A 22,590-nucleotide genomic window follows, 5' to 3' on the forward strand; every position below is an offset into this window, starting at 1 on the left:
CCTTTGAAAGTGACTTGGAAACTACAACGAATCCAGAATGCGGCAGCTAGACTGGTGACTGGGATTGGACACCAAGACCATAAAACATCGGTCCTGAAAGACCTACATTGGCTCCCAGTAGCTTTCCGATCACAATTCAAAGTGTTGGTGCTGACCTTTAAAGCCCTAAATGGCCTTGGCCCAGTATAACTGAAGGAGCATCTCCACCCCCGTCGCTCAGCCCGGATACTAAGGTCCAGCTCCGAGGGCCTTCTGGCAGTTCCCTCACTGCAAGAAGCGAAGTTACAGGGAACCAGGCAGAGGGCCTTCTTGGAAGTGGTGCCTGCCCTATGGAAAACCCTCCCATCAGATGTCAAGGAGATAAACAACTATCTGACTTTTGAAAGACATCTGAAGGCAGTCCTGTTTAGGGAAGTTTTTAAGGATTGATGTTTTATTGTGTTTTTAGTATTCTGTGGAAGCTGCCCAGAGTGGCTGGGGGAATCCAGCCAGATGGGTGGGGTATAAATAGTAAATTCTTTTTATCGTGTTTTTAATATTCTGTTGGGAGCCACTAAACCACTGAGCCTAGGGCTTGCCAATCGGAAGGTCAGCAGTTCGAATCCCCGCAACGGGGTGAGCTTGTCAGGAGCTTCTCCTACACTCGAGTAGGACCCTGGTAGAGACACATGCTCGACTGGCATGTTCTCTCCTTCCTGGTTGTTCGGGAGCTTCAAAAGCTTTCTTCAGCCCAAACATCACAGCGACCAATGCCAACCAACACCGGCACACTTAGGGATCTGCAGAGAGTTCGCAGTTTGCGTAACAGACCTCAGCAACTCAGCATTTTGGCTAATCTACTTTATTTACATACACAGCACTGCAACATGGCTCCCTCTCTCTCCAGTATCAGACAGCAAAGAGAGAGAACAAAGGACAATAGTCCCACTTCACGGAACACAGTAACACAAACATCCTGTCTCCATCACTTCCCACTTTGTGGAGTCAAAACATACACCGTCATGTGAAAGACAACAATCCCATGACTGCAATCATGGAGCAAGAATTCTAACAGAGCTCCAGTTGCTTGGTCCCAGCTCCTGCCAACTAGCAGTTTGAAAGCATGTCAGAGTGCAAGTAGATAAATAGGTACCGCTCTGGCGGGAAGGTAATCAGCGTTTCTGGTGGGAAGGTAATCAGCCAGATGGGTGCGGTATAAATTATTATTACTGTATTGTTATTGGGTGTGGGTGGATGAGACATGAAACTAGTTGATCTTGCCTTCCATGGAGCAGAGGAGAGTCAGAAAACGTTCACAAAAGGGCAACCAAAATATCATGATGATAAAATTTGTACCCACCCCAACAGCCTGGGTTGCCCCAGCCACTCTGGGTGGCTTCCAACAAAAGCATAATAAAGGATCACACATTAAAAACTTCCCTCCACAGGGCTGCCTTCAGATGTCTTCTAAAAGTCAGATCCTTGTTTATTTCCTTGACATCTGATGGGCGAGGGGCACATCATGCCCCTTCTGGTCCCCCTCAGCTCTCACCAGGGATGTCAACTTGAATAAAAAATGGGGGGGGAACCCACGTGATTTCCCCCCCACACATAATTGATCACATGACACGGTGCGCACCATTTGAATGGCAAAGCCCATCAGCTTGGGAGGAGGGCTGGCCCCCTCAAATATTTCACTGAGGGGCTTCGGGAGTTGGCTCCTATGGCTCTCACTTTGTCTCCTACCGAAGGTCAGAAGCAGCCACATCTTGGGAAATGGGCTGGCTAAACCAGGTGAGGGTAGCCGATGGGTCTTAAACCCTCAGTGAGTTAGGGGCTTCCCCTGCATGAGAAGGCGGGCTCTGGCAACCCAGAAATCTTGCTTGTTTTTCTATGACCCCCTTCTGGATTTTGGGGGGTGGGAGTCCATGTTCCCAAATGGAACAGCACTCCAAGCACAGGAGCATTGAAGGCCATTTGCCATTTGCACCCACATTCCCCCTCTACGCGGCTCCCAGGAACATGTTGTTGTTTAGTCATGTTTGACCCTTCGTGACCCCCTGGACCAGAGCACTGCCTCCCGCAGTTTGGTCAAACTCATGCTGGTAGCTTCGAGAACACTATCCAACCATCTCGTCCTCTGTCGTCCCCTTCTCCTTGTGCCCTCAATCTTTCCCAACATCAGGGTCTTTTCCAGGGAGTCTTCTCTTCTCATGAGGTGGCCAAAGTATTGGAGCCTCAGCTTCAGGATCTGTCCTTCCAGTGAGCACCCAGGACTGATTTCCTTCAGAATGGATGTGTTTGATCTTCTTGCAGTCCTTGGGACTCTCAAGAGTCTCCTCCAGCACCAGAATTCAAAAACCCGGGAACATAACGGTGCGTAAAGGCGAAAACAACAACCCTGTGGAGCAGGCAGCCTGTCTTGAAGAGGGAGGGTTGCAATGCAATGCAAAGCCGCACCTTCCCCGAAACCTCGCCAATCCCCACGACGACTCCTGGTGGCCTTTAAAAAAAATGCAGAGAGACAGAGAGAGACTGGCTAGTTTTGCATTCCTAGAGAGGCCCCTGTCTGCGGGTCGGGGAGCCACTTCCTCCTGCAATTTTGGAATGGTGGAGAGAGGGGGTTTTTGCAGAGAGGTAAGGAGATGTGATGTGGGAGGGGGGGTCCATGCATGGGTGGGTGCACGCATGCAATTGCATGCATGCAATTGGGGTGGAGGCGAGCCACGGCTGCACAGAACGCAATAAGCTTCCCAGGATTCCCCTCCTGCTAAAAGTTTGGGGAGGGGGGCAAAACTCTAAGCAAAGGCCCAGCTATGTGCGGGGCAGGGGGAGAGCCGCTGCCAGTCGGGGGGGGGGAGGCGGGAGGACTGTCGTGGTCAGGAGCTAGCAGTTTGTCCTCCCCTCCCCGTGTAACTGGTATTTAAATATTTTTTATTTTATGGTTCTGGGGTTTTGCATGCAGCTGGTCCACAGAAGCCCCTGAAAGGCTCTTGATGCTCCCAGAGAACGGGGGGGGGGGGGGAGTGTGGAGAGGGCAGAGGGCAGGAGGATCCCACCACCATCCAAACTCCACTCCCCAGGTGTTGGTTTCCTAGGGAACGCAATTCCCCATCATTCTGTGGCTCCTCTGTGAATGCACAGAGTTCCTGAACCCTGCGTGCGTTTTGACATGGTCTGGTCTGACCTCAGGGACCAGGCTTTAAAACTGTTCTCAATATTGTGCTTTAATGTTGTAACCTGCCCCGAGACCTTAGAATGAAGAGATGATGATGATGATGATGATGATGATGATGATGATGATTTATTCATACCCTGCCCAACTGGCCAGGTTTCCCCAGCCACTCTGGGCAGCTCCCAACAGAATATTAAAAACACGATAAAGCATCAAACATTGAAAACTTCCCTAAACAGGGCTGCCTTCAGATGTCTTCTAAAAGACAGATAGTTGTTTATTTCCTTGACATCTGACGGGAGGGTGTTCCACAGGGCGGGCGCCACCACCGAGAAGGCCTCACTTCTTGCAGTGAGGGAACCGTCAGAAGGCCCTCGGTGCTGGACCTCAGTGTCTGGGCAGAACGATGGGTGTGGAGACGCTCCTTCAAGTATACTGGGCTGAGGCCGTTTAGGGCTTTAAAGGTCAGCACCAACATTTGTGCTCGGAAACGTTCAAGCATCCATCTGTCTCGAGTGCGCCTCTGGGGGTGACATTAGTGGCACCGAAGTGACCTCTCTGGGCACACAGATCAGAGTTCTGTGGCCAGAGTTCTCCGGCATCTGTGGCCAAAAAGGGTTGATGGGAAGCCCTCCTGTGTCAAGTTGCAGCTCAGTGCCTACAGCATCTGCTTTGCATGCAGGAGAAGGTTCCAGTCCAGGTTCAGTCCCCAGGCAAGGCTGGGAATATCCCTTGGAACCCTGAAGAGCTGTTGCTGCCAGCCAGTGTAGGCATTACTAAGCCGGATGTTGCAATGGTCTGACTCAGTAGAAGGCAGCTTCTTCTGTCCCTAAGTCAGTGGCAGGGGGGAAAATACAGTTATTGCACTCACTGAGGGTTCTTAGCGCACTGTGTCAGCTTCCGAGTTATTAAGGGTTCCTCATATGGATGAATATTTTTAAAATACCGTATTTTTTGCTCTATAAGACTCACTTTTTCCCTCCTAAAAAGTAAGGGAAAATATGTGTGCGTCTTATGGAGCGAATGCAGGCTGCGCAGCTATCCCAGAAGCCAGAACAGGAGGAGGGATTGCTGCTTTCGCTGTGCAGCAATCCCTCTTGCTGTTCTGGCTTCTGAGATTCAGAATATTTTTTTTCTTGTTTTGCTCCTCCAAAAACTAGGTCTGTCTTATGGTCTGGTGCATCTTACAGAGCGAAAAATATGGTATATGTATACACTGAAGAAAACACACCTGGTGAGAAGAGGTAAAGGTAAAGGGACCCCTGACCGTTAGGTCCAGTCGTGGATGACTCTGGGGTTGCGGCGCTCATCTCGCTCTATAGGCCAAGGGAGCCGGCATTTGTCTGCAGACAGCTTCCGGGTCATGTGGCCAGCATGACTAAGCCGCTTCTGGCAAACCATAGCAGCGCACGGAAACGCCGTTTACCTTCCTGCCGTAGCGGTACCTATTTATCTACTTGCACTTTGACGTGCTGTCAAACTGCTAGGTTGGCAGGAGCAGGGACCGAGCAACGGGAGCTCACTCTGTCACGGGGATTCGAACCACCGACCTTCTGATCGGCAAGTCCTAGGCTCAGTGGTTTACACCAGAGCGCCACCCGTGTCCCTGTGGTGAGAAGAGAGCGATAGGTAAATGCTTCTGGGGGAAGAGAACAGTGCAAAATCACCTGGCCAGTGGCCTTCCCTGATTCTTTGGGGGGTTTGCTTTCTTTCCTGCAGGAGAAGCACAGATTGGCAGCAGAAAATGCCCTTGTGGGACTGAGACATTGCCTCTTCCTTCAGTTCCACAATGGAAGTGCCAAGCCGGGCAGGAGAGCAAGCAGAAAAAGACCCTCACCCCATGCAGTCTGGATGCAGTGGGACATGCTGGGAAGGGACTGTGCAGAAGATCCCGGATAAGGCAGATACCAGCTCAGACCTTTGGCGCCAGCGGTTCAGGGAATTCTGCTACCAGGAGGCCAAGGGGCCCCGAGAGGTTTGCAGCCGACTCTACAGTCTTTGCCGCCAGTGGCTGAAGCCGGAAAGGCTCACCAAGGCCCAGATGCTGGACCTGGTGATCCTGGAGCAGTTCCTGGCTGTCCTCCCCCCGGAGATGGAGAACTGGGTCAGGGAGTGCGGAGCGGAGACCAGCTCCCAGGCGGTGGCCCTGGCAGAAGGCTTCCTCCTGAGCCAGGTGGAGGGGAAGAAGCAGGGAGAGGAGAAACAGGTGAGAGTATTTTCATCCAAATAGTTTAGAGAGTTAGAAAATGCATGCAAGAAGATTATATTCCAACATGCCCAGCTGAATGATGGGGATGGAGAGACTCCTTCATAGTTTAGCTTCATACTGTGTGACAAAGTCCTTCATTTCATCTGTCCTGAATCTTCCAACATTCAGTTTCCTGGGGTGTCCACGACTTCTAGTGTAATGAGAGAGGGAGAAATAAATGTTCCCTTCCCATTTTAAAGCCCTATACGGCCAAGGACCCTCGTACCTACGGGACCGCCTCTCCTGCTATGTCCCACGGAGGACCTTACAGTCTTCAAACAAAAACATCTTGGAGATCCTGGGCCACAGGGAGGTTAGGCTGGCCTCAACCAGAGCCAGGGCTTTTTCAGCCGTGGCCCCAATCTGGTGGAACGCTCAGTCCCAAGAGACTAGGGCCCTGCAGGACTTGACATCTTTCCGCAGGGCCTGCAAGACAGATGGAGATCAGCCTCCTTTCACAAGTGGGCTGATATTTATTTACTTTGGATGTGTAATAATATCTCCTAGGCATTAATGTATGTTTTGTGTCTTGCTAAGTCCTGACCACTTGCGAAAGGTCACTAGTCAACTTACTTGTTCCCTTGTGCCTTAATTCTCTGCTTAGTTTCTATTTTTCTTATCAAAACACAACAAATTTGGTGAAAACTACTGCTTTCTCTTCTCCCTCTCCAGGCGATGTGCCATTAAACATGTTTAGCTTATAGCAGGGGTAGGTGGCACTAATTCAGGACTGCATTGGCGGGTCTTTGGCTAGTCTCACATTGCAGATGGATTTTGCTCCAGTAGCCTTTAGAGCCGTGGCTCAAGAGTCAGTTTATCTGATGCTGCTTAGAACTTAAAGGTTATCCGTGTCTTACGTAACGAGACACCAGTGCAATCTTGAAATACCCAGCACTTGTAAAAGTTTCTTTCTCGTCCCTTTGCAAACCTCACATTCTTTGCCTAACTCCTCTTTCCCTTTTTCTGCCTGCTGTTTTAGGAGGTGGGAGAGTCCAAACTGGTCCCCAAGACCAAGAAGGCTCCCCTGGATCCCACACAGAGGCCGTGGCTCAGGTGGGTTGTGGAAGAGGGTGATGGAGACGCCTCCCCCCCAGGTAAGGATTAATAGGGATCAATTTCAGCCTGATCTGTCCCTTGATGGTGTTAGCCACTGCCGGGTCCTCCCTTTTTTCCAGCTTGTGATAGACATTCGGGATGGATAAATGAGAGCACCTCTTCATGTAGCACACATTTGTTGTTTTTTTGATAATAATTTTTACTAGTTCTCATTTACAACAATCCAATCCAATAACAGCCTCATTATAACAATGCCAAATTATAATACAATTAAAAATACCAATCATTGAGATGCCAAATTATACAATTTAGGTGGCCCTCTGCGTGCTAGAATTAATGGTTTGATGTTTCCCTTTCTGTCTGTGTTCCAAAGTCTTATAAATTTCATTCACGCTCCATTCCAGGTAAAGGTAAAGGGACCCCTGACCATTAGGTCCTGTCATGACTGACTCTGGGGTGGCGGCACTCATCTCGCTTTATTGGCCGAGGGAGCCGGCGTACAGCTTCCGGGTCATGTGGCCAGCATGACTAAGCTGCTTCTGGAGAACCAGAGCAGCGCACGGAAATGCCGTTTACCTTCCCGCCGGAGCGGTACCTGTTTATCTACTTGCACTTTGACGTGCTTTCGAACTGCTAGGTTGGCAGGAGCAGGGACCGAGCAAGGGGAGCTCACCCTGTCATTGCGGGGATTCGAACCGCCGACCTTATGATTGGCAAGTCCTAGGCTCTGTGGTTTAGACCACTGCGTACCAACCCCTTATATCGCACCTGCAGTTTTAACGACTTCCATTCGTACTGACGCATTGAATAATTTCTGCACCTACAGATGAAGCATTCAAACTCCCTCCTTCCTGTGTGCCTGTAATATTTCTTCCCATCCTTGTAATTTATTATGTGTATCTTTTGTCAATTGTTGTTGTTCTCCTGCATGCCTTGGGTAGTGCTGGTGTCCCATTGCTGTTTCAGAAAATCTCCATTGTTTTACAGCTACAAAAGTCACACTGTCCCAATAAGTTTCCACTTTTCCCCATCTTTCTCTCAGCCTGGGAGGGGGAGCAAGCTGTCGAACTTCAAATAACTCAGTAATGAGCCTTATCAACTTCTTGGCAACTTCTTGAATGAGCCCAGGCAGCTAACGGGATCAGATGTCTGCAGAACCTGTCTGCTTTTTTTTCTCCCTCTCAGGTGGTGAAATGATCTTGGAGCCTCATTCCGGTTCTTCCCCTCTTTGGGATAGAGCTGAAGCAGTTGATGTGCAGTCCATGGATCAGGTACGAGAAGAATTGCTTTCAGGGACAGAATCATAGAAAGTCCAAACCCATGGAATGCAGGAATCACAGCCAAATAATCCCTGACCGATGGCAGAGATTGGCCGAGCAAAGACTGGGCATCCTTTGTGATGCTTTCAGAGACTGTCTACTTGGAAGTTTTTTGAATGCACCTTAGATCTTACAGGGGAAATTTTAGGTACCTCCACCTTTTTTAACTTCATTGCTGGATTCTTAACATTGCCCATGGGAAGAAAATATTTTCCTTCTCTCCTTTCAGGGTGTGGTGACATTTGAAGAGGTGGCCGTGCATTTCACAGAGGAGGAGTGGGCTCTGCTGGATCCAGACCAAAAATGTCTGCATAGGGAGGTCATGGAGGAGAATTATTGGAATCTGGTCTCCTTGAGTAAGCAACCCTCTTTGCCTTCTGCACATCTTATGGCCTAGACTATAAGCTTAGTTGCTAATACAGTGGTACCTTGGTTCTCAAACTTAATCCGTTCTGGAAGTCTGTTCCAAAACCAAAGTGTTCCAAAACCAAGGCACGCTTTCCCATAGAAAGTAATGCAAAATGGATTAATCTGTTCCAGACTTTTTAAAACAACCCCTAAAACAGCAATTTAACATGGATTTTACTATCTAACGAGACCATTGTTCCATAAAATAAAAGCAATAAACAATGTATTGCAGTCACACAATCAGTCAATCAGTAGCTGAACTGGGTTCCACACAGTCAGAAAAACAAAAGAGCCACAAAAACGCAAAATAAATAGCAAAAACAGACAGACCTTAGCGTAACACTCAAAAAGGAGCACGTTCGGCTTCCGAAAAAAGTTTGCAAACAGGAACACTTATTTCTGGGTTTGCAGTGTTTGGGTTCCAAGTTGTTTGAGTACCAAGGTACCACTGTACGGAGTGAGGGCCCGTCTGCACTTTACACTACAAGCACTGGCGGAGGAAGAGGAGTGCGGGGGGAGCGCAGTGCCCCCGGCAGCGTGATCCTGGTGGGGTGCCATCACGGCTGCCTCCCCGCCCATGCTGGGTGCCACGCCCCGCAGGCGGCGCACCACGCCCCCAGGACATGCGCCACGCCCCGTGGGTGGCATGCCACATCCCCGGGACACGCATCAGCCCTGCTCCCACCTGCTTTCCGCCCCCCAGTGCTGGAGCATGAAGTATTGTACCACTTTAAACAGTAAATCTTCTTGAAAACCAACACCTTACTGTTTAATGAATAGCACAGTTAGTAGGGTTTCTTTCCTGATTTGAAAGATCCATTTCTTACCAGTTTTCTCTTTCTGTTCCTCCAGGGGGTGGGAGAGGAAACAGAGAAGCGTGTGAGCAGCAGAGCAGGAAAACTGAAACAAAGAGGAAGCTTGTTGATTTCCAGAGCTGTGACTGCTCAGAAATCCGAGTGCATGAAGAGCGTTGCCAAGCAAGCAAAGGGAATAATATTCCGCTACGTGAAGATGGCGCAACTGGCAAAGCGGGCATTAGAGCACATCAGAGAATCCACACAGGGGAGAAACTGTATAGATGTGCCGAGTGTGGAAAGAGTTTCACCGAGAGCACAAGCCTAGTGAGACACCACAGGATCCACACGGCGGAGAAACCATATGTGTGTGCGGAGTGTGGCAAGAGCTTCACTCTGAGCACAACCCTGAGAAGGCACTACAGGATCCACACCGGGGAGAAGCCGTACACGTGCTCGGAGTGCGGAAAGCACTTCAGCCAACGAACGAACCTGATCTCCCATCAGAGGACCCACACCGGCGAGAAGCCCTACCGATGCTCCGAGTGCGGCAAGAGCTTCAGTACGAACATAAGCTTGACGTCGCACCAGAGAATCCACACTGGGGAGAAGCCGTACACGTGCTTGGAGTGCGGAAGGAGCTTCACCGAGAGCACAACCCGCACAAGACACCAGAGAATCCACACGGGCGAGAAGCCGTATCGGTGCACCGAGTGCGGAAAGAGCTTCAGCGTTACTGCGAGCCTCGTGAGGCACTACCGGATCCATACCGGAGAAAAGCCGTACAAATGCTTGGTGTGCGGAACAAGATTCAGCCACATGAACACCCTTACCTCACACCAGCGAACTCACATCGGGAAATAAAAATCGTATTGGAATCATGGAATCTTATATTTGTGTGTTCTACTGATGGAAGGTACTCTAAGATAAAATTTAATTGGGCCACAAATCTCTTGCTGGAAGGAAAAGAATATGGCGGCTGTGATAAGAACGCTGCAGAGATTCTGTGATTTGGAATGGAGTACAGTCATACCTCGGGTTGAAGTAGCTTCGGGTTGAGCATTTTCAGGTTGTGCTCTGCGGCGTCCTGTTAGTAACAGAGCGCGTTACTTCTGGGTTTCGCCACTCGCGCATGCGCAGATGCTCAAAATGATGTCACTTGCACGCGCAGACACAGGTTGCATTCGCTTCAGGATGCGAACAGGGCTCTGGAACGGATCCCGTTCGCATCCAGAGGTACCACTGTATTAAATCTTCAGCACGTTTGAAAACTGTCCACCTTTTCCAAGGCTGAGGGGGCAATGGCGAAGATCTGCGACATGTTTTACCAGTGAGACAGAATGGTTTCTAGCAGACTGTCACCTGTTCTGAGACATCGAAGCAAGGGATGGAGAGATAAGACCTCTGAGAAACTTCGAGATTCAGTTCTGCCCAAAGCCACGATGGGAGAAAACAACATCTGGGAAGTGAAAGAGACAATATCATATATGGAGAGAAGGAATCTCCATGGACATAAGTTTTCACACGCATGGCAGAATAAAGATAATAGTTTGAGTTCCTCACTTGAAGCTTTATAAATTTATATAACATCATGAACGGAAATAATTAATTATGTAGCTGTTGACGGAGGGATTGTTATTATAACTGAAATGTAACTGACATTAACGAAGGTCATGGAACGCAGTGATATAAGATCGGAAATGCACCCAAACCACCATGCAGGGAGCCACTTTAATTAAAATGTATTAACTGGAAGTTGATTGGCACTTTGATAATTGGAAAACTAATTTTTAAAATATATATATATATATTTTAAAATGGATTGAGGTCCATTTGAAGACCAGCACATTTGGGTGGTTGGCAGAGTTCAGTGGGAAAGGATTTCCGAAGCTGTGGGGACCTCCGTAAAATGGCCCTATCCCTCAATTCCACTAATGTGATATTTCTTAACCCAAGCTAGTAGGGTAACAGCTTCAAGCAAATCCCAGTCCACCTCTTCAGGCCTTCGTCTTTCTCCTTGGCGAACACTCCCTAGCCCAGGGGTCAGCAAACTTACCGCGCCTTGGGCCGGTGTCTCCAGCGCTGATCGTGCAGCGGGCCAGAGGGTGGGGGAGCGTGTGCTCATATGCGTGCGCGCACCCTATCTCCGGTGCACTTCCGGGTTGGAGGAGCACCAGAAATAGCTTGTGCACACATGTACGGGCCTCCTCCAACCCGAATGTGCACTGGAAATAACACTTGTGCATGTGCAAATAACACTTGCGCATGTGCACAAGCTATTTTCGGTGCTCCTCCGACCCGGAAGTGGGCAGTGGCGCGACGCAGTGCTGGTAAGAGTGGGCGGTGGCAGCGGGTAGTGGTGGTCGCCGCGGGCCGGATAAACGGGTCCTTCGGGCCTTATCCGGCCCATGGACCTTATGCGAAAAGCACAAATCAACAGCATTTCAAAAACCATTGCCAAAACTTTCAGGAAGGATCCCAGCAGAAAGTAAGTAAACAGTCGCCAAAAGCGCAACCCCCAACACCGTGCAGTTGCCTGCATGACTCTAAGGGGGAAGAAAAGGCTAAGGCGTAAACCTTACACAAATCCAGACTGGAGCCCCTAAGACGGTCAGATGGTGCCTTGCATGTCTCCTTCCAGGCAACTCCTGACGCCAAGCTAGTGCCAAACGTCTTGCTCGGCTTTCCTTTGTTTGGGCAAAAATACAGGACAGGGTGGGATGGTTGGAGGGCATTTTATTTTATTACAATTTATTTCAGCCTAACAGAACAGGTGGCGCTGTGGGTTAAGCCACGGAGCCTAGGGCTTGCCAATCGGAAGGTCAGTGGTTCGAATCCTCACGATGGGGTGAGCTCCCGTTGCTCGGTCCCTGCTCCTGCCAGCCTAGCAGTTCGAAAGCACGTCCAAGTACAAGTAGATAAATAGGTACCACTCTGGTGGGAAGGTAAACGGTGTTTCCATGCATTGCTCTGGTTCGCCAGAAGCGGCTTAGTCATGCTGGCCACAGGAAGCTGTACGCCAGCTCCCTCGGCCAATAAAGCGAGATGAGTGCCACAACCCCAGAGTCGGCTGTGACTGGACCTAATGGTCAGGGGTCCCTTTAGCCTAATTCCACCATGCAGTTGGTGCTGTTGTTTAAGCTTGCTCTGCAACTGGACCTAACGGTCAGGGGTCCCTTTACTTTGCCTTTAGCCTAATTCCAGACATATGGCAACCCTAAGTCCTATGTTGGGCGAAAGATTCCTTTCCAAATCTACAATTCTCTGATTCTCTGATTATTGAATTGTAGAGTTGGAAGGGACCCCAAGAGCCATCTACTCTAAACCCCTTCAGTGCAGCAATAAGAGAGATTAACTGATCGATTGCAGTTTGCAATGTATTAAGCGAGCTAAGCGCAAGGAAGAGCTCATCTGTCACTCAGCTTCCAGCTGTGCAAAGAACTGGACTCTGTTTCCTAGAGAGGCAGGATGTTGTAACAAAAGTGGGGGGGGGGGGGTTGGAAGGGGTGGGCAGACAGACAGACAGACAGGCAGACAATGGTGAAAGGCAGGGAGGGGCAAATAGGCTTGATCAAACTCCCTCGGAGAGGAGGAGGGAGGCTGAAATGCGGAGCAGACAGCGGATTAAGAAAGAGGTGCGGGACGGTGCAAGAGGGAAGGGGCAAGGATTTGCTTTGGGTGCAGGGAGGGGAGAAGGGGTAGTCCCCCCTCTCCATATGCCCCTCCCGAAACCTATAGAAGGGAGGGGTGCTCTGATGCATTGCATGCAACCCGGGTTCAGAATCGCTCCCCCAACAGCTGCGTGGATTTTGCATCCCAGGAGCCTCGTCCCGCCCATCGCCAAGTAAAATTCATGGGGGGGGGGAGAGAAAGATGCATAGGTCTGTGTGCAAAGGAGACCCCCCCCAAGGTTTAGGGAGAAACACCCCCTGCATGATTTCTATTGCACGATCCTATTAGAAGCCCCACCCCCAAATACGGAGCTGGGAGTGGGTGGGGGGCTTGGTGCAGAGAAAGCAGCCTTGCTGGGACGGGGAGGGCAGAAGAGGAGGGGGCAAGGTGCTCTTTCACCCTGCCCGGCCCCCCCCCCCCCCAAGAAGGAAAGGACAGCATTACCATCCCAATGCCACCAAATTGCATCATCGGGTCCCTTTCCAACTCTACCATCCTGTGATTTGGGTGTTCCTTTTCTGAAGCTTTTCCAAATCTTTGATGACAGGGCAGCCCTGAGAGTCTCAGAGGTGGCCAAGTTTTCAGCAGCATGGAATCTGTGGGACCTTCTCTTGGTTCTCGGGATGAAGTGGGAGGAGACCCTCAGGTGCAGCCGCCTCAGGTAAGGGAAGGAGAACTGGGATGCAGGAGGGAAGAGACACATACCATTTTCAATAGTAGTCAAACATACTTTTACATCTTATTCAATTTTTTTTGACTTCTATCAGTCCTGTCTGAAAATTTTCCAGTCTAATCTCTTAGTATGCATTTCTTATTTTCCCTATTACATTCCAAACTCATAACCAATATCTCTATCTTTTTCTACTTGGTAACACTTCGTATATTTCTCCTTACAAAACGTCTTGTAGTCCTACTAGCGTACTTTGTTGATTACAGTTGCTCTTCAAATAATTCATAGACTTCTTCCAATCTTCTGTAAATCTCTGGTCCTGCAGGTTTCAAATCCTTCCTGTCATTTTGTCTAATTCTGTGTAGCCCATTAATTTCGTCTGCCATTCTTCTTTCGTCGGAATTTCTTCTTGCTTCCATTTCTGGGCTAACAATGCTCTTGCCACTGTTGTTGCATATAAGAACAGTTTGACATCTTGTCTGTTAATGTCTTGGCCTATAATACCAAGTAAAAATGCTTCTGGGTTGTTGTTTTTTAAAATGTATATTTCAACATCCTTTTCATTTCATTATATATCATTTCCCAGAAGTTCTTTACTTTCTTACATTCCCACGGCACATTTCATGTTTTAGGATCTAGGAGAAGCTCTGTTTTCTTCTTCTTCTTCTTCCAGGCCCTCTTGACCTTCGAGGAGGTGGCTGTGCGTTTCACAGAGGAGGAGTGGGCTCTGCTGGATCCGGACCAGAGAGCTCTGCACAGGGAAGTCATGGAGGAGAATCACAAGGCGGTGGCCTCTCTCGGTAAGAATTCTTTTCTGCCCCTTCTTGATAGATAGGTATCGTCGGTGTGAATATGCTATTTTTGCCACTTAAACCTGCAGTGCAGTGATGCTGTGATGAAAAGGGGTGTTTGGGCCATGTGTGCCAGATAAGAAAATAAGAGCCCTGCTTAATAATAATAATAATAATAATAATAATAATAATACTAGATGCCTGTAGGAAAGCCACAAGCAGAAGCAGATAAACACACTGGCTCTTTCCTGCGGTTTCCAACAACTGGTATTCAAACACACGCATTCTTTATTACAGTCCAAAGACTGGTATATAGGGTAAATCTCTGTCATAGGGAAAACATGTAATCTAGCTTTGGTATATTGTCTGTGATAACTGGGCACTGACAAATTCGTAAGATATGAAGGTAATTGAAAACCATGCCCATACTGAAACGGTCCGCAGGTTACATGTGATCGAGAGCGAAGATGGCTGCGTTCAATATTCCGCAGCCCATAGGTATTTGGAAGCAATAGGCAGGTGGGACTTTGGTTTGATCCAGCCCAGCTCTTGTTTTAAAGAGGAGAGGTGGCCTGCAGGTTGAACCTCCCCTTCCACCTGCCCAGCTGTTTCCCCAAAGTTAAATGTCCGGCTTGGCTTTCAAATAACAGCTGCCTGGAGGAGACCTGAAGAGTTTAGTAGTCAAAAGTAACAGCCTTCCCTGTTTTCCTTGAAAGAATCAGAGCTCAGTTCCAACTGGGGAAAAGGAGAATATCTGCTCATCCAAGACCTCAAAGAAGAGGAGGAAAGGACATTAGCAGGTTAGTCCTTAGGTGTGTCGTTGGGCCCTTTGTGGAACTGACTAATTTATCTCCTGTTCCCAATGATCCTAGAATCCTAGAATCCTAGAATCATAGAGTTGGAAGAGACCACAAGGGCCATCGAGTCCAACCCCCTGCCAAGCAGGAAACACCATCAGAGCACTCCTGATGATTTTGCCCCTGATGATTTTGCCCCTATTACTCTTTTTCACTTGGCACCCAATCATAGCTCAGTTGGCTAGAGCGCAGTGCTGATAATGCCAAGGTTGCAGGTTCGATCCTGGTACGGGACAGCTGCATATTCCTGCATTGCAGGGGTTGGGCTAGATGACCCTCGGGGTCCCCTTCCAACTCTACGATTCTGTGATTCTACGATCTCCAGCCTGGGTGCTTCAGTATGACAGCAGGCCAGGAAGAACGGCAGATTTCATGCTAGGGATCATTAGGAAAACAACCAAAAATAAAACTGGCAATATCCCAGTGCCATTATATAGACCCATGGGGCAGCTGCATTGGGAGCACTGTGCCCAGTTCTGGTCGCCTGACCTCAAAAAGGATATTGTAGAGTTGGAAAAGGTTCAGAAAAAGGGCAGCCAAAACAATCAAACAATGAAGACAGGGAAGGTCCTGTGTGAGTGTCTGGAGGTGGTTGGAGGATGGATGGCGGCTAACAGATTGAGGTTGAATCCTGACAAGACAGAAGTACTGTTTTTGGGAGACAGGGAGCGGGTGGGTATGGGGCATTCCCTGGTCCTGAATAGGGTAACTGTGCCCCTGAAGGACCAGGTGCTCAAGCTGGGAGCCATTTTGGACTCACAGCTGTCCATGGAGGCGCAGGTTAACTCTGTGTCCAGGGCAGCTGTCTACCAGCTCCACCTGGTACGCAGGCTAAAACCCTACCTGCCCGCAGACTGTCTCGCCAGAGTGGTGCATGCTCTAGTTATCTCCCGCTTGGACTACTGCAGCGCGCTCTACGTGGGGCTACCTTTGAAGGTGACCCGGAAACTGCAATTAATCCAGAATGCGGCAGCTAGACTGGTGACTGGGAGTGGCCGCCGGGACCACATAACACCGGTTCTGAGAGATCTGCATTGGCTCCCAGTATGTTTCCGAGCACGATTCAAAGTGTTGGTGCTGACCTTTAAAGCCCTAAACGGCCGTGGTCCTGTATACCTGAAGGAGCGTCTCCACCCCCATCGTTCTGCCCGGACACTGAGATCCGGCGCCGAGGGCCTTCTGGCGGTTCCCTCATTGCGAGAGGCCAAGTTACAGGGAACCAGGCAGAGGGCCTTCTCGGTAGTGGCGCCCGCCCTGTGGAACGCCATCCCATCAGATGTCAAAGAGATAAACAACTACCTGACATTCAGAAGACATCTGAAGGCAGCCCTGTTCAGGGAAGTTTTTAATATGTAACGCTGTACTGTTTTTAACACTCGATTGGGAGCTGCCCAGAGTGGCTGGGGAAACTCAGCCAGATGGGTGGGGTATAAATAATAAATATTATTATTATTATTATTATTATTATTATCATCATCATCATCATCATCATCATCAAGGGGAAGAAAAGTTGCTTTATTCCCTTCCCAGATGTTTGGCTGTTCTCTCACCCCACTCTCTGATATGGGATTTCTGAATACTCTGTGCTCAAAAGTAACAAATCATGTCATTTTTTAGAATGTATTTTACTGGTTTTCCACAATAGTGAACACAAGCAAAACAAAACTTGTAATGCAGGTTTCCACTTTGTCAGTGACATCAAATAAAATTAAAGTAGATATGAAGGCATTTCCACACCAGCCATGTCTTTTTCTCCCCCTGGAAGAACCGGACTTCATTTCCTGTTGGGAAGAAGGAGAAGATGAACTTATCCAGGACCCCAAAAAAGAGGTGGCAGAGGAGACATCATCAGGTAGCTGCTTAGTTGTGGAAATCGTTGTTAAAGATAGAAGAGCGAAGCACGTAGAAGGGCAAGCCTTGTGGAAGCAGGGCCAGCATGTCTTCTGCGAGGGAAAGTCCTGTCTCACAATCCTGTTCAAGTTCTTTGAGTATCAGAAAGCTTATAGATAGATAGCAGTGATCCCATTGACCTAGTGTACTTCGGCTTTCTCTTTGTAAACTGCTTTGAGAGTCCCCCCCCCCAAAAAAACAATCAAGCAGTGTATAAATTTAACAAAATAAGCAAGCTTTCAACAAATGGAAGTATCATGGAGATTTTCCTGGTGTAGCAAAGACACAGTGCAAAGATGAGCTTTTAATCACTGCATCTTGCTTGGGTTTAACTCGCACAATTTCAACCAGCCTTTCCCCAGCCACGTAGGGTTGAAATTGTGCAAGTTGTATTCACGTAAGATGCGACTGTATGGTACTTTATGGTACCCATTTGTCAAAGAAGTACCCTCCGAATTCTTCCAGCGCCTCGTTATTTCAAGCCTGGCTGCTAGCAAAAGTGGACATTATAGGGTTGTCCAATTATGGCTCTCATGTTGTAGGTCCTGATCCAGGGATCTCCTACCCACCAATCTCTGTTTTAGTGCTGCCACCCTCTCCAATGGCTCTGCAGCCTCTGTGTCTTGATGGCTACTGGACTCGGCGGGTCATGATAGGGATGTTGAAATAAAGGGAAGCAGCCAATTGCTTTTGATATGTTTTGAGACCCTTAGCTCCTGCCTTGCACTACTAACAGGATTTCTGCCCCTCTCCAAACAGGTGGACAGGACAAGGAGGATTCTGTACCTCCATCAGAAGCCATCAGGCCTGAAGTAAGAGGGAAGACCTTTGGAAGCAAAGGTCACAAGGAAAACCAGAGGAAGACATCCATTGCTTTTCAGGGTGCAGATGTCCACAAACTCCACATCCCCCAAGGAGATTGTAAAGGAAAGAGGAGGAGAACGTGCCCGGCATGTGGGAAAATATTCAAGTTTAAATCGGACTTAAATAAACACTTCAGAACCCACACAGGGGAAAAGCCGTATACATGTAAGGAGTGCGGAAAAGGCTTTAGCAATAGCGGGAACCTTAAAAAGCACAAGCTCCTCCACACAGGGGAGAAACCATATAAGTGCATGGAGTGTGGAAGGAGTTTTACTCAGAGTGGTAGCCTGACGATACACTACCGAACTCACACGGGGGAAAAGCCCTATCAGTGCGCCGAGTGTGGAAAGTGCTTCAGAGTGAGTTCGAAGCTGACTTCCCACTACAGAACTCACACAGGGGAGCCATATAAATGTGCGGACTGCAGGAAGAGCTTCAGCACAAAAGGAAACCTTTGTAAACATCAGAGAATCCACACTGGGGAGAAGCCGTATAAATGCACCGGCTGCGGGAAGAGCTTCAGCAATAAAGGAAACCTTTGTAAACATCAGAGAATCCACACAGGAGAGAAGCCATATATATGTACAGAATGCGGGAAGGACTTCAGTGACAGCACAAGCCTTACTTTCCATAAAAGAATCCACTCAGGGGAGAAGCCATTCAAATGCGTGGAGTGTGGGAAGAGCTTCAGGATGAGCTCCGGCCTTACCGCTCATCAGAGAACTCACACTGGAGAGAAACCGTATTCATGTGTGGAATGTGGAAAGAGCTTCCGTGAGAGACCAAGCCTCGCTTACCACAGAAGGACTCACACAGGAGAGAAGCCACATAAGTGCGCCGAGTGTGGAAAGAACTTTGCCGAAAGGTCAAGCCTGACTTTACACCAGAGGATCCACACAGGTGAGAAGCCGTACCCTTGTGTGGAGTGCGGAAAGAGCTTCCGAACCAAAGGAAACCTTTGTCAACATCAGAGAACGCACGTAGCTGAGAAGTCCTATAAGTGCCGGAAGTGCGGAGAGGCCTTCAACGACAGCGCAAGCCTCGCTTTTCACAAACGCATTCACTCGGGGGAGAAGCCGTTTCAGTGCGTTGAGTGCGGGAAGAGGTTCCGGGGCCACTCGAGACTTCTCTCCCATCAGAGAATCCACACAGGGGAGAAACCATATCCATGTGTGGAGTGCGGGAAGAGCTTCCGTTGGCTCGAGGTTCTCACTGCTCACAAAAGAACCCACACGGGAGAGAAGCCGTATAAATGCATGGCATGTGGGGAGAGCTTCAGAAACAGAGGGAGCCTTTATAAGCATGAAGGCATCCACGGGAGGGAGAAACCACGCGCATCATCCTTCCCTGACACAACTGCGGATGCCACGGCGCCTGCAGAGACTTTCCACTGCATGCCCACAAGGCTGTCCCCTCCCCAAGGCGCAATGTGCAACGTTTATATTCTCGTTTTCCCTTGACATTTCTAGGAGGGCTAGGAATCCGCCAGTGGCTGAGCCATTGAAGCTGAGGGGGCGGGGCGCAGAAGACAAGGGGCGGAGGGGGTCCCTCTGAAGGGAAGCCTGGGCCCCAAACTCCCCTACGTGGCAGGAAGAATATTCGACTGCCGGTTACGCCTGGGGCAGTCTTTTTAAAATCATTTTTATTGATTTTCCAATAAAAAACATCCATTTAATATATCCAATCATAATACTCCAATTAAAATAAAAAAACTAAAATAAAAAAGACCAAATTATAATCCAAATTATAATTATTAATTCTTCGGGGCTCCCCACAGTCTGCATCTCTAAAGCGTATCTCCACATCTCAGTCCTTCCTCTCCTCATCGTTCCATATTTTTCACGTCTTGGTTTTGATGCTTTGTAATTCCTGTCCACGATTCTCAATCGTGTCAAATATCATGTACTTTCATCCGTCGAATACAGCTTTGTTAGTATATATTTTTCCGACTGTCTTTTTATCAGCGCAGCTTCCTCTGACTCCGTTCCGATCCGGGATGTTGTCCAAATCTGTTATCTGAAGTTTAATGGCGCAGCAACTCCCAATCATTAATTGTCCAAACCTTCCTTTTGAGCTTTATTGAACCACTACCTTCCAAGTTAAATTGTTAAGCAGACCTGTTTGCAATATTACAATGTAGATAAATGTATTCCACAAATATCAGTCATTTGGTGATCGTTCAGCTTTTGGAGACCACACTCTCCCCCAAACGGCCCTGGGGCAGTCTTGAACTTGTCCCCATAATCTGTGGCATCCTGCCTGGATCTACTGTTTCCATGGGCCCAAGGAGTTGAAAGCAATTATTATTGTCATGATTGCAGTTATTGAAGGATTGGAAGGGACCTCCAAAGGCCATGTAGTCCAACCCTCTGCAATGCAGGAATCACAGCTGAAGATTCCCTGGCAGATTCCCAACTTCCATTTAAAAACCTTCAATGAAGGGCAGCCAAGGGAGCTTGTTCCCCTGTTGAATGACTCGTGCCATCAGAAAGTTATTCCTAATGTTTAGTCAGAATTTCCTTTCTTGCAGGGTGGATAAAAATCAATGATTTAATTTAAAAAAAATATAAGATTTTTTTATTTAAATCAGGGTTTTTAAAAAAAAAATCAGATTTTTTTAATATTTAAATTGGATTTTTAAAATAAAATGCTTTTGGACAAAAAAATATTTCTAAAGATAGTTTTCTATCTCAGTTACATTATAGTCCAAAGGCTAATCATCAGGAAATAAGGATTTGTTTGGTTTTCCCCCAAAAAAAATTTTTTGGTTTTCCAAATTTGTAACAAGCATAAACAACAAAAAAGAAAAAAACATTACACTATAACAAACAAACATACAAACATTTATCCTAGCTATTATAATCATACTTTTATTACCATTATTAAATGACTTCCTCAAATCCCTCTAGCTGAGTAGGAAATAAGGATTTGTTTCTAAGTTTTTCATGTGTGCTAAAACTCAGTCTAAGTTATTACAGAAATGACTTCCAATAAAGTACAGCAGGAAAGTTGTCCAAATATAAACAGTTCTCTTATTAAACCTCACAAGAATTTCATAATTATCTATGTGTTTCTAATAGTATAAACAAATCAGTAATTTTTGATAATAGCTGTAAAAAGTACTCTGAAAATTTATTATTCTGAAAACGAAACCGGCATCTGGTTGTAAATATTAAGATTATTACCAGCAAAAATGATTCTTTCTGTAAAAAAATGATTGAAATCCAATCCACCCTGCTGTCTGGTAATTTGAATCCATTGGTTCAGTGTGCAAAGGACTACCTTGGAAGGATGTTTATAAACTGGGGTTGTGTGGCCATGTGCCAGGGATTATTTAGCTGTGATTCCTGCATTGCCGGATGGTTGGACTAGGTGACTCTTAGGGTCTCCCCCCAAAAAAGAGGGGAATTAATGGGCAACCTTTTCCGGAAAACATTTGTACTTCGAGGAGATAAGTGATCTAACTTAGTCTTCTCTTCCTGCCTCTGTTTACTTTCCTTCTCGATCTCTTCGTAAAGTTCTTTGATGGCTGAGGGCAACTTTAGTGCAGGGGTAGGCAACCTAAGGCCCGTGGGACGGATGCGGCCCAATCGCCTTCTTAATCCGGCCCGCAGACGGTCCAGGAATCAGTGTGTTTTTCCATGAGTAGAATGTGTCCTTTTATTTAAAATGCATCTCTGGGTTATTTGTGGGGCATAGGAATTGGTTCATATTTTTCCCCAAAATATAGTCCGGCCCACCACATGGTCTGAGGGACTGTGGACCGCCCCCCCTGCTGAAAAAGGTTGCTGACCCCTGCTTTAATGTATAATCTGGTGGAAGGAAGAAGTGATAATGCAGGGTACCTTCTGACCTTCTCTGATGTTAGACATTGTTTGGAGGGATGTGCAGAGGGGGCTGGCTGGGGAATAATCTGCTGTGGGCAGTTGGGCAAACCATATAGGCTAGCTATCAATACAGTGGTACCTCAGGTTACAGACGCTTCAGGTTACAGACTCCGCTAACCCAGAAATAGTACCTCGGGTTAAGAATTTTGCTTCAGGATGAGAACAGAAATCGGGCAGCGCAGTGGCAGCGGGAGGCCCCATTAGCTAAAGTGGTGCTTCAGGTTAAGAACAGTTTCAGGTTAAGAACGGACCTCCAGAATGAATTAAGTTCTTAACCAGAGGTACCACTGTAATCTGTAAATCAGATGGTTTTGAGGAAGCTTGCGTACGAACTCATGGTCAGAAGCTTGTGCAACCTGAGACCACCTGGGGAGGTCACTTCACCACTTCTTGAGGGCTTCCCAGTGGCAGATCGAAGTGCTTGCTTGGTAAGGTATATAATGCTTGCTGTTTAGAATAAAATCTTTAATCTTCTCACTCACTTGTGTTTGTATTGCTTCTGAATCTCATTAAAAGAACCACCTTGCATTTGGTAATAATAATAATATTTATTTATTTATTCCCCGCCCATCTGGCTGGGTTTCCTCAGCCACTCTGGGCGGCTCCTAACCGAATATTAAAAACACAATACAGCATTAAACATTAAACAGGGCTGCCTTCAGATGTCTTTTAAAAGTAAGGTAGTTGCTTATTGCCTTGACATCTGATGGGAGGGCTTGTTTAACAGATTGTTGTATTTTAATATTTTGTTGGAAGCCGCCCAAAGTGGCTGGGGAAACCCAGCCAGATAGGCAGGGTATAAATAAATTATTATTATTATTATTATTATTATTATTAAGGAACTAAAGTATTTACCATTTACCAGGTTGAGCAATGATTGACCATTATCAGGTATCCTGACAGACAGATTTTCTGCTGTAGACTGCCCCCTGTGATGTATGTAAGAATTTTTTTGGGGGTGTGGCGGTCTTGAGCTACAG

At 47.6% G+C, this 22,590-nt stretch overlaps 2 protein-coding genes across 6 annotated transcripts; both read left to right on the forward strand.

Annotated features, from left to right (window-relative positions):
• The first annotated feature begins 2,491 nt into the window (after positions 1-2,491).
• LOC310755018 (zinc finger protein 213-like) lies at positions 2,492-10,734 on the forward strand. Of its 3 annotated transcripts, none has more exons than XM_083631694.1 (6): positions 2,492-2,616; positions 4,874-5,366; positions 6,385-6,496; positions 7,644-7,729; positions 8,007-8,133; positions 9,038-10,734. In XM_083631694.1, exons 2-6 carry the CDS (start codon positions 4,944-4,946, stop codon positions 9,841-9,843), a joined length of 1,554 nt encoding a protein of 517 aa, XP_083487820.1. In that variant the 5' UTR covers positions 2,492-2,616; positions 4,874-4,943; the 3' UTR covers positions 9,844-10,734. The 3 variants fall into 3 exon arrangements, with proteins under 3 accessions (XP_083487820.1, XP_083487819.1, XP_083487818.1); XM_083631693.1 differs by lacking the exon at positions 2,492-2,616 and adding an exon at positions 4,635-4,783; XM_083631692.1 differs by lacking the exon at positions 2,492-2,616 and having other exon boundaries at positions 4,791-5,366.
• Positions 10,735-12,347: 1,613 nt separating this feature from the next.
• Positions 12,348-19,881, forward strand: LOC310755009 (uncharacterized protein). 3 transcript variants are annotated; one of them, XM_083631682.1, is made up of 6 exons: positions 12,349-12,614; positions 13,199-13,312; positions 13,995-14,121; positions 14,829-14,912; positions 16,735-16,821; positions 17,619-19,881. In XM_083631682.1, the coding sequence occupies exons 1-6, from the start codon at positions 12,585-12,587 to the stop codon at positions 19,181-19,183; spliced, it is 2,007 nt and encodes a 668-aa protein (XP_083487808.1). In that variant the 5' UTR covers positions 12,349-12,584; the 3' UTR covers positions 19,184-19,881. The 3 variants fall into 3 exon arrangements, with proteins under 3 accessions (XP_083487809.1, XP_083487810.1, XP_083487808.1); XM_083631683.1 differs by lacking the exon at positions 16,735-16,821 and having other exon boundaries at positions 12,348-12,614; XM_083631684.1 differs by lacking the exons at positions 14,829-14,912; positions 16,735-16,821 and having other exon boundaries at positions 12,348-12,614.
• Positions 19,882-22,590: the final 2,709 nt, after the last annotated feature.

Source organism: Podarcis filfolensis, assembly GCF_964270895.1.
Source record: "Podarcis filfolensis genome assembly, contig: HAP1_SCAFFOLD_81, whole genome shotgun sequence".
Classification (NCBI taxonomy): Eukaryota; Metazoa; Chordata; class Lepidosauria; order Squamata; family Lacertidae; genus Podarcis; species Podarcis filfolensis.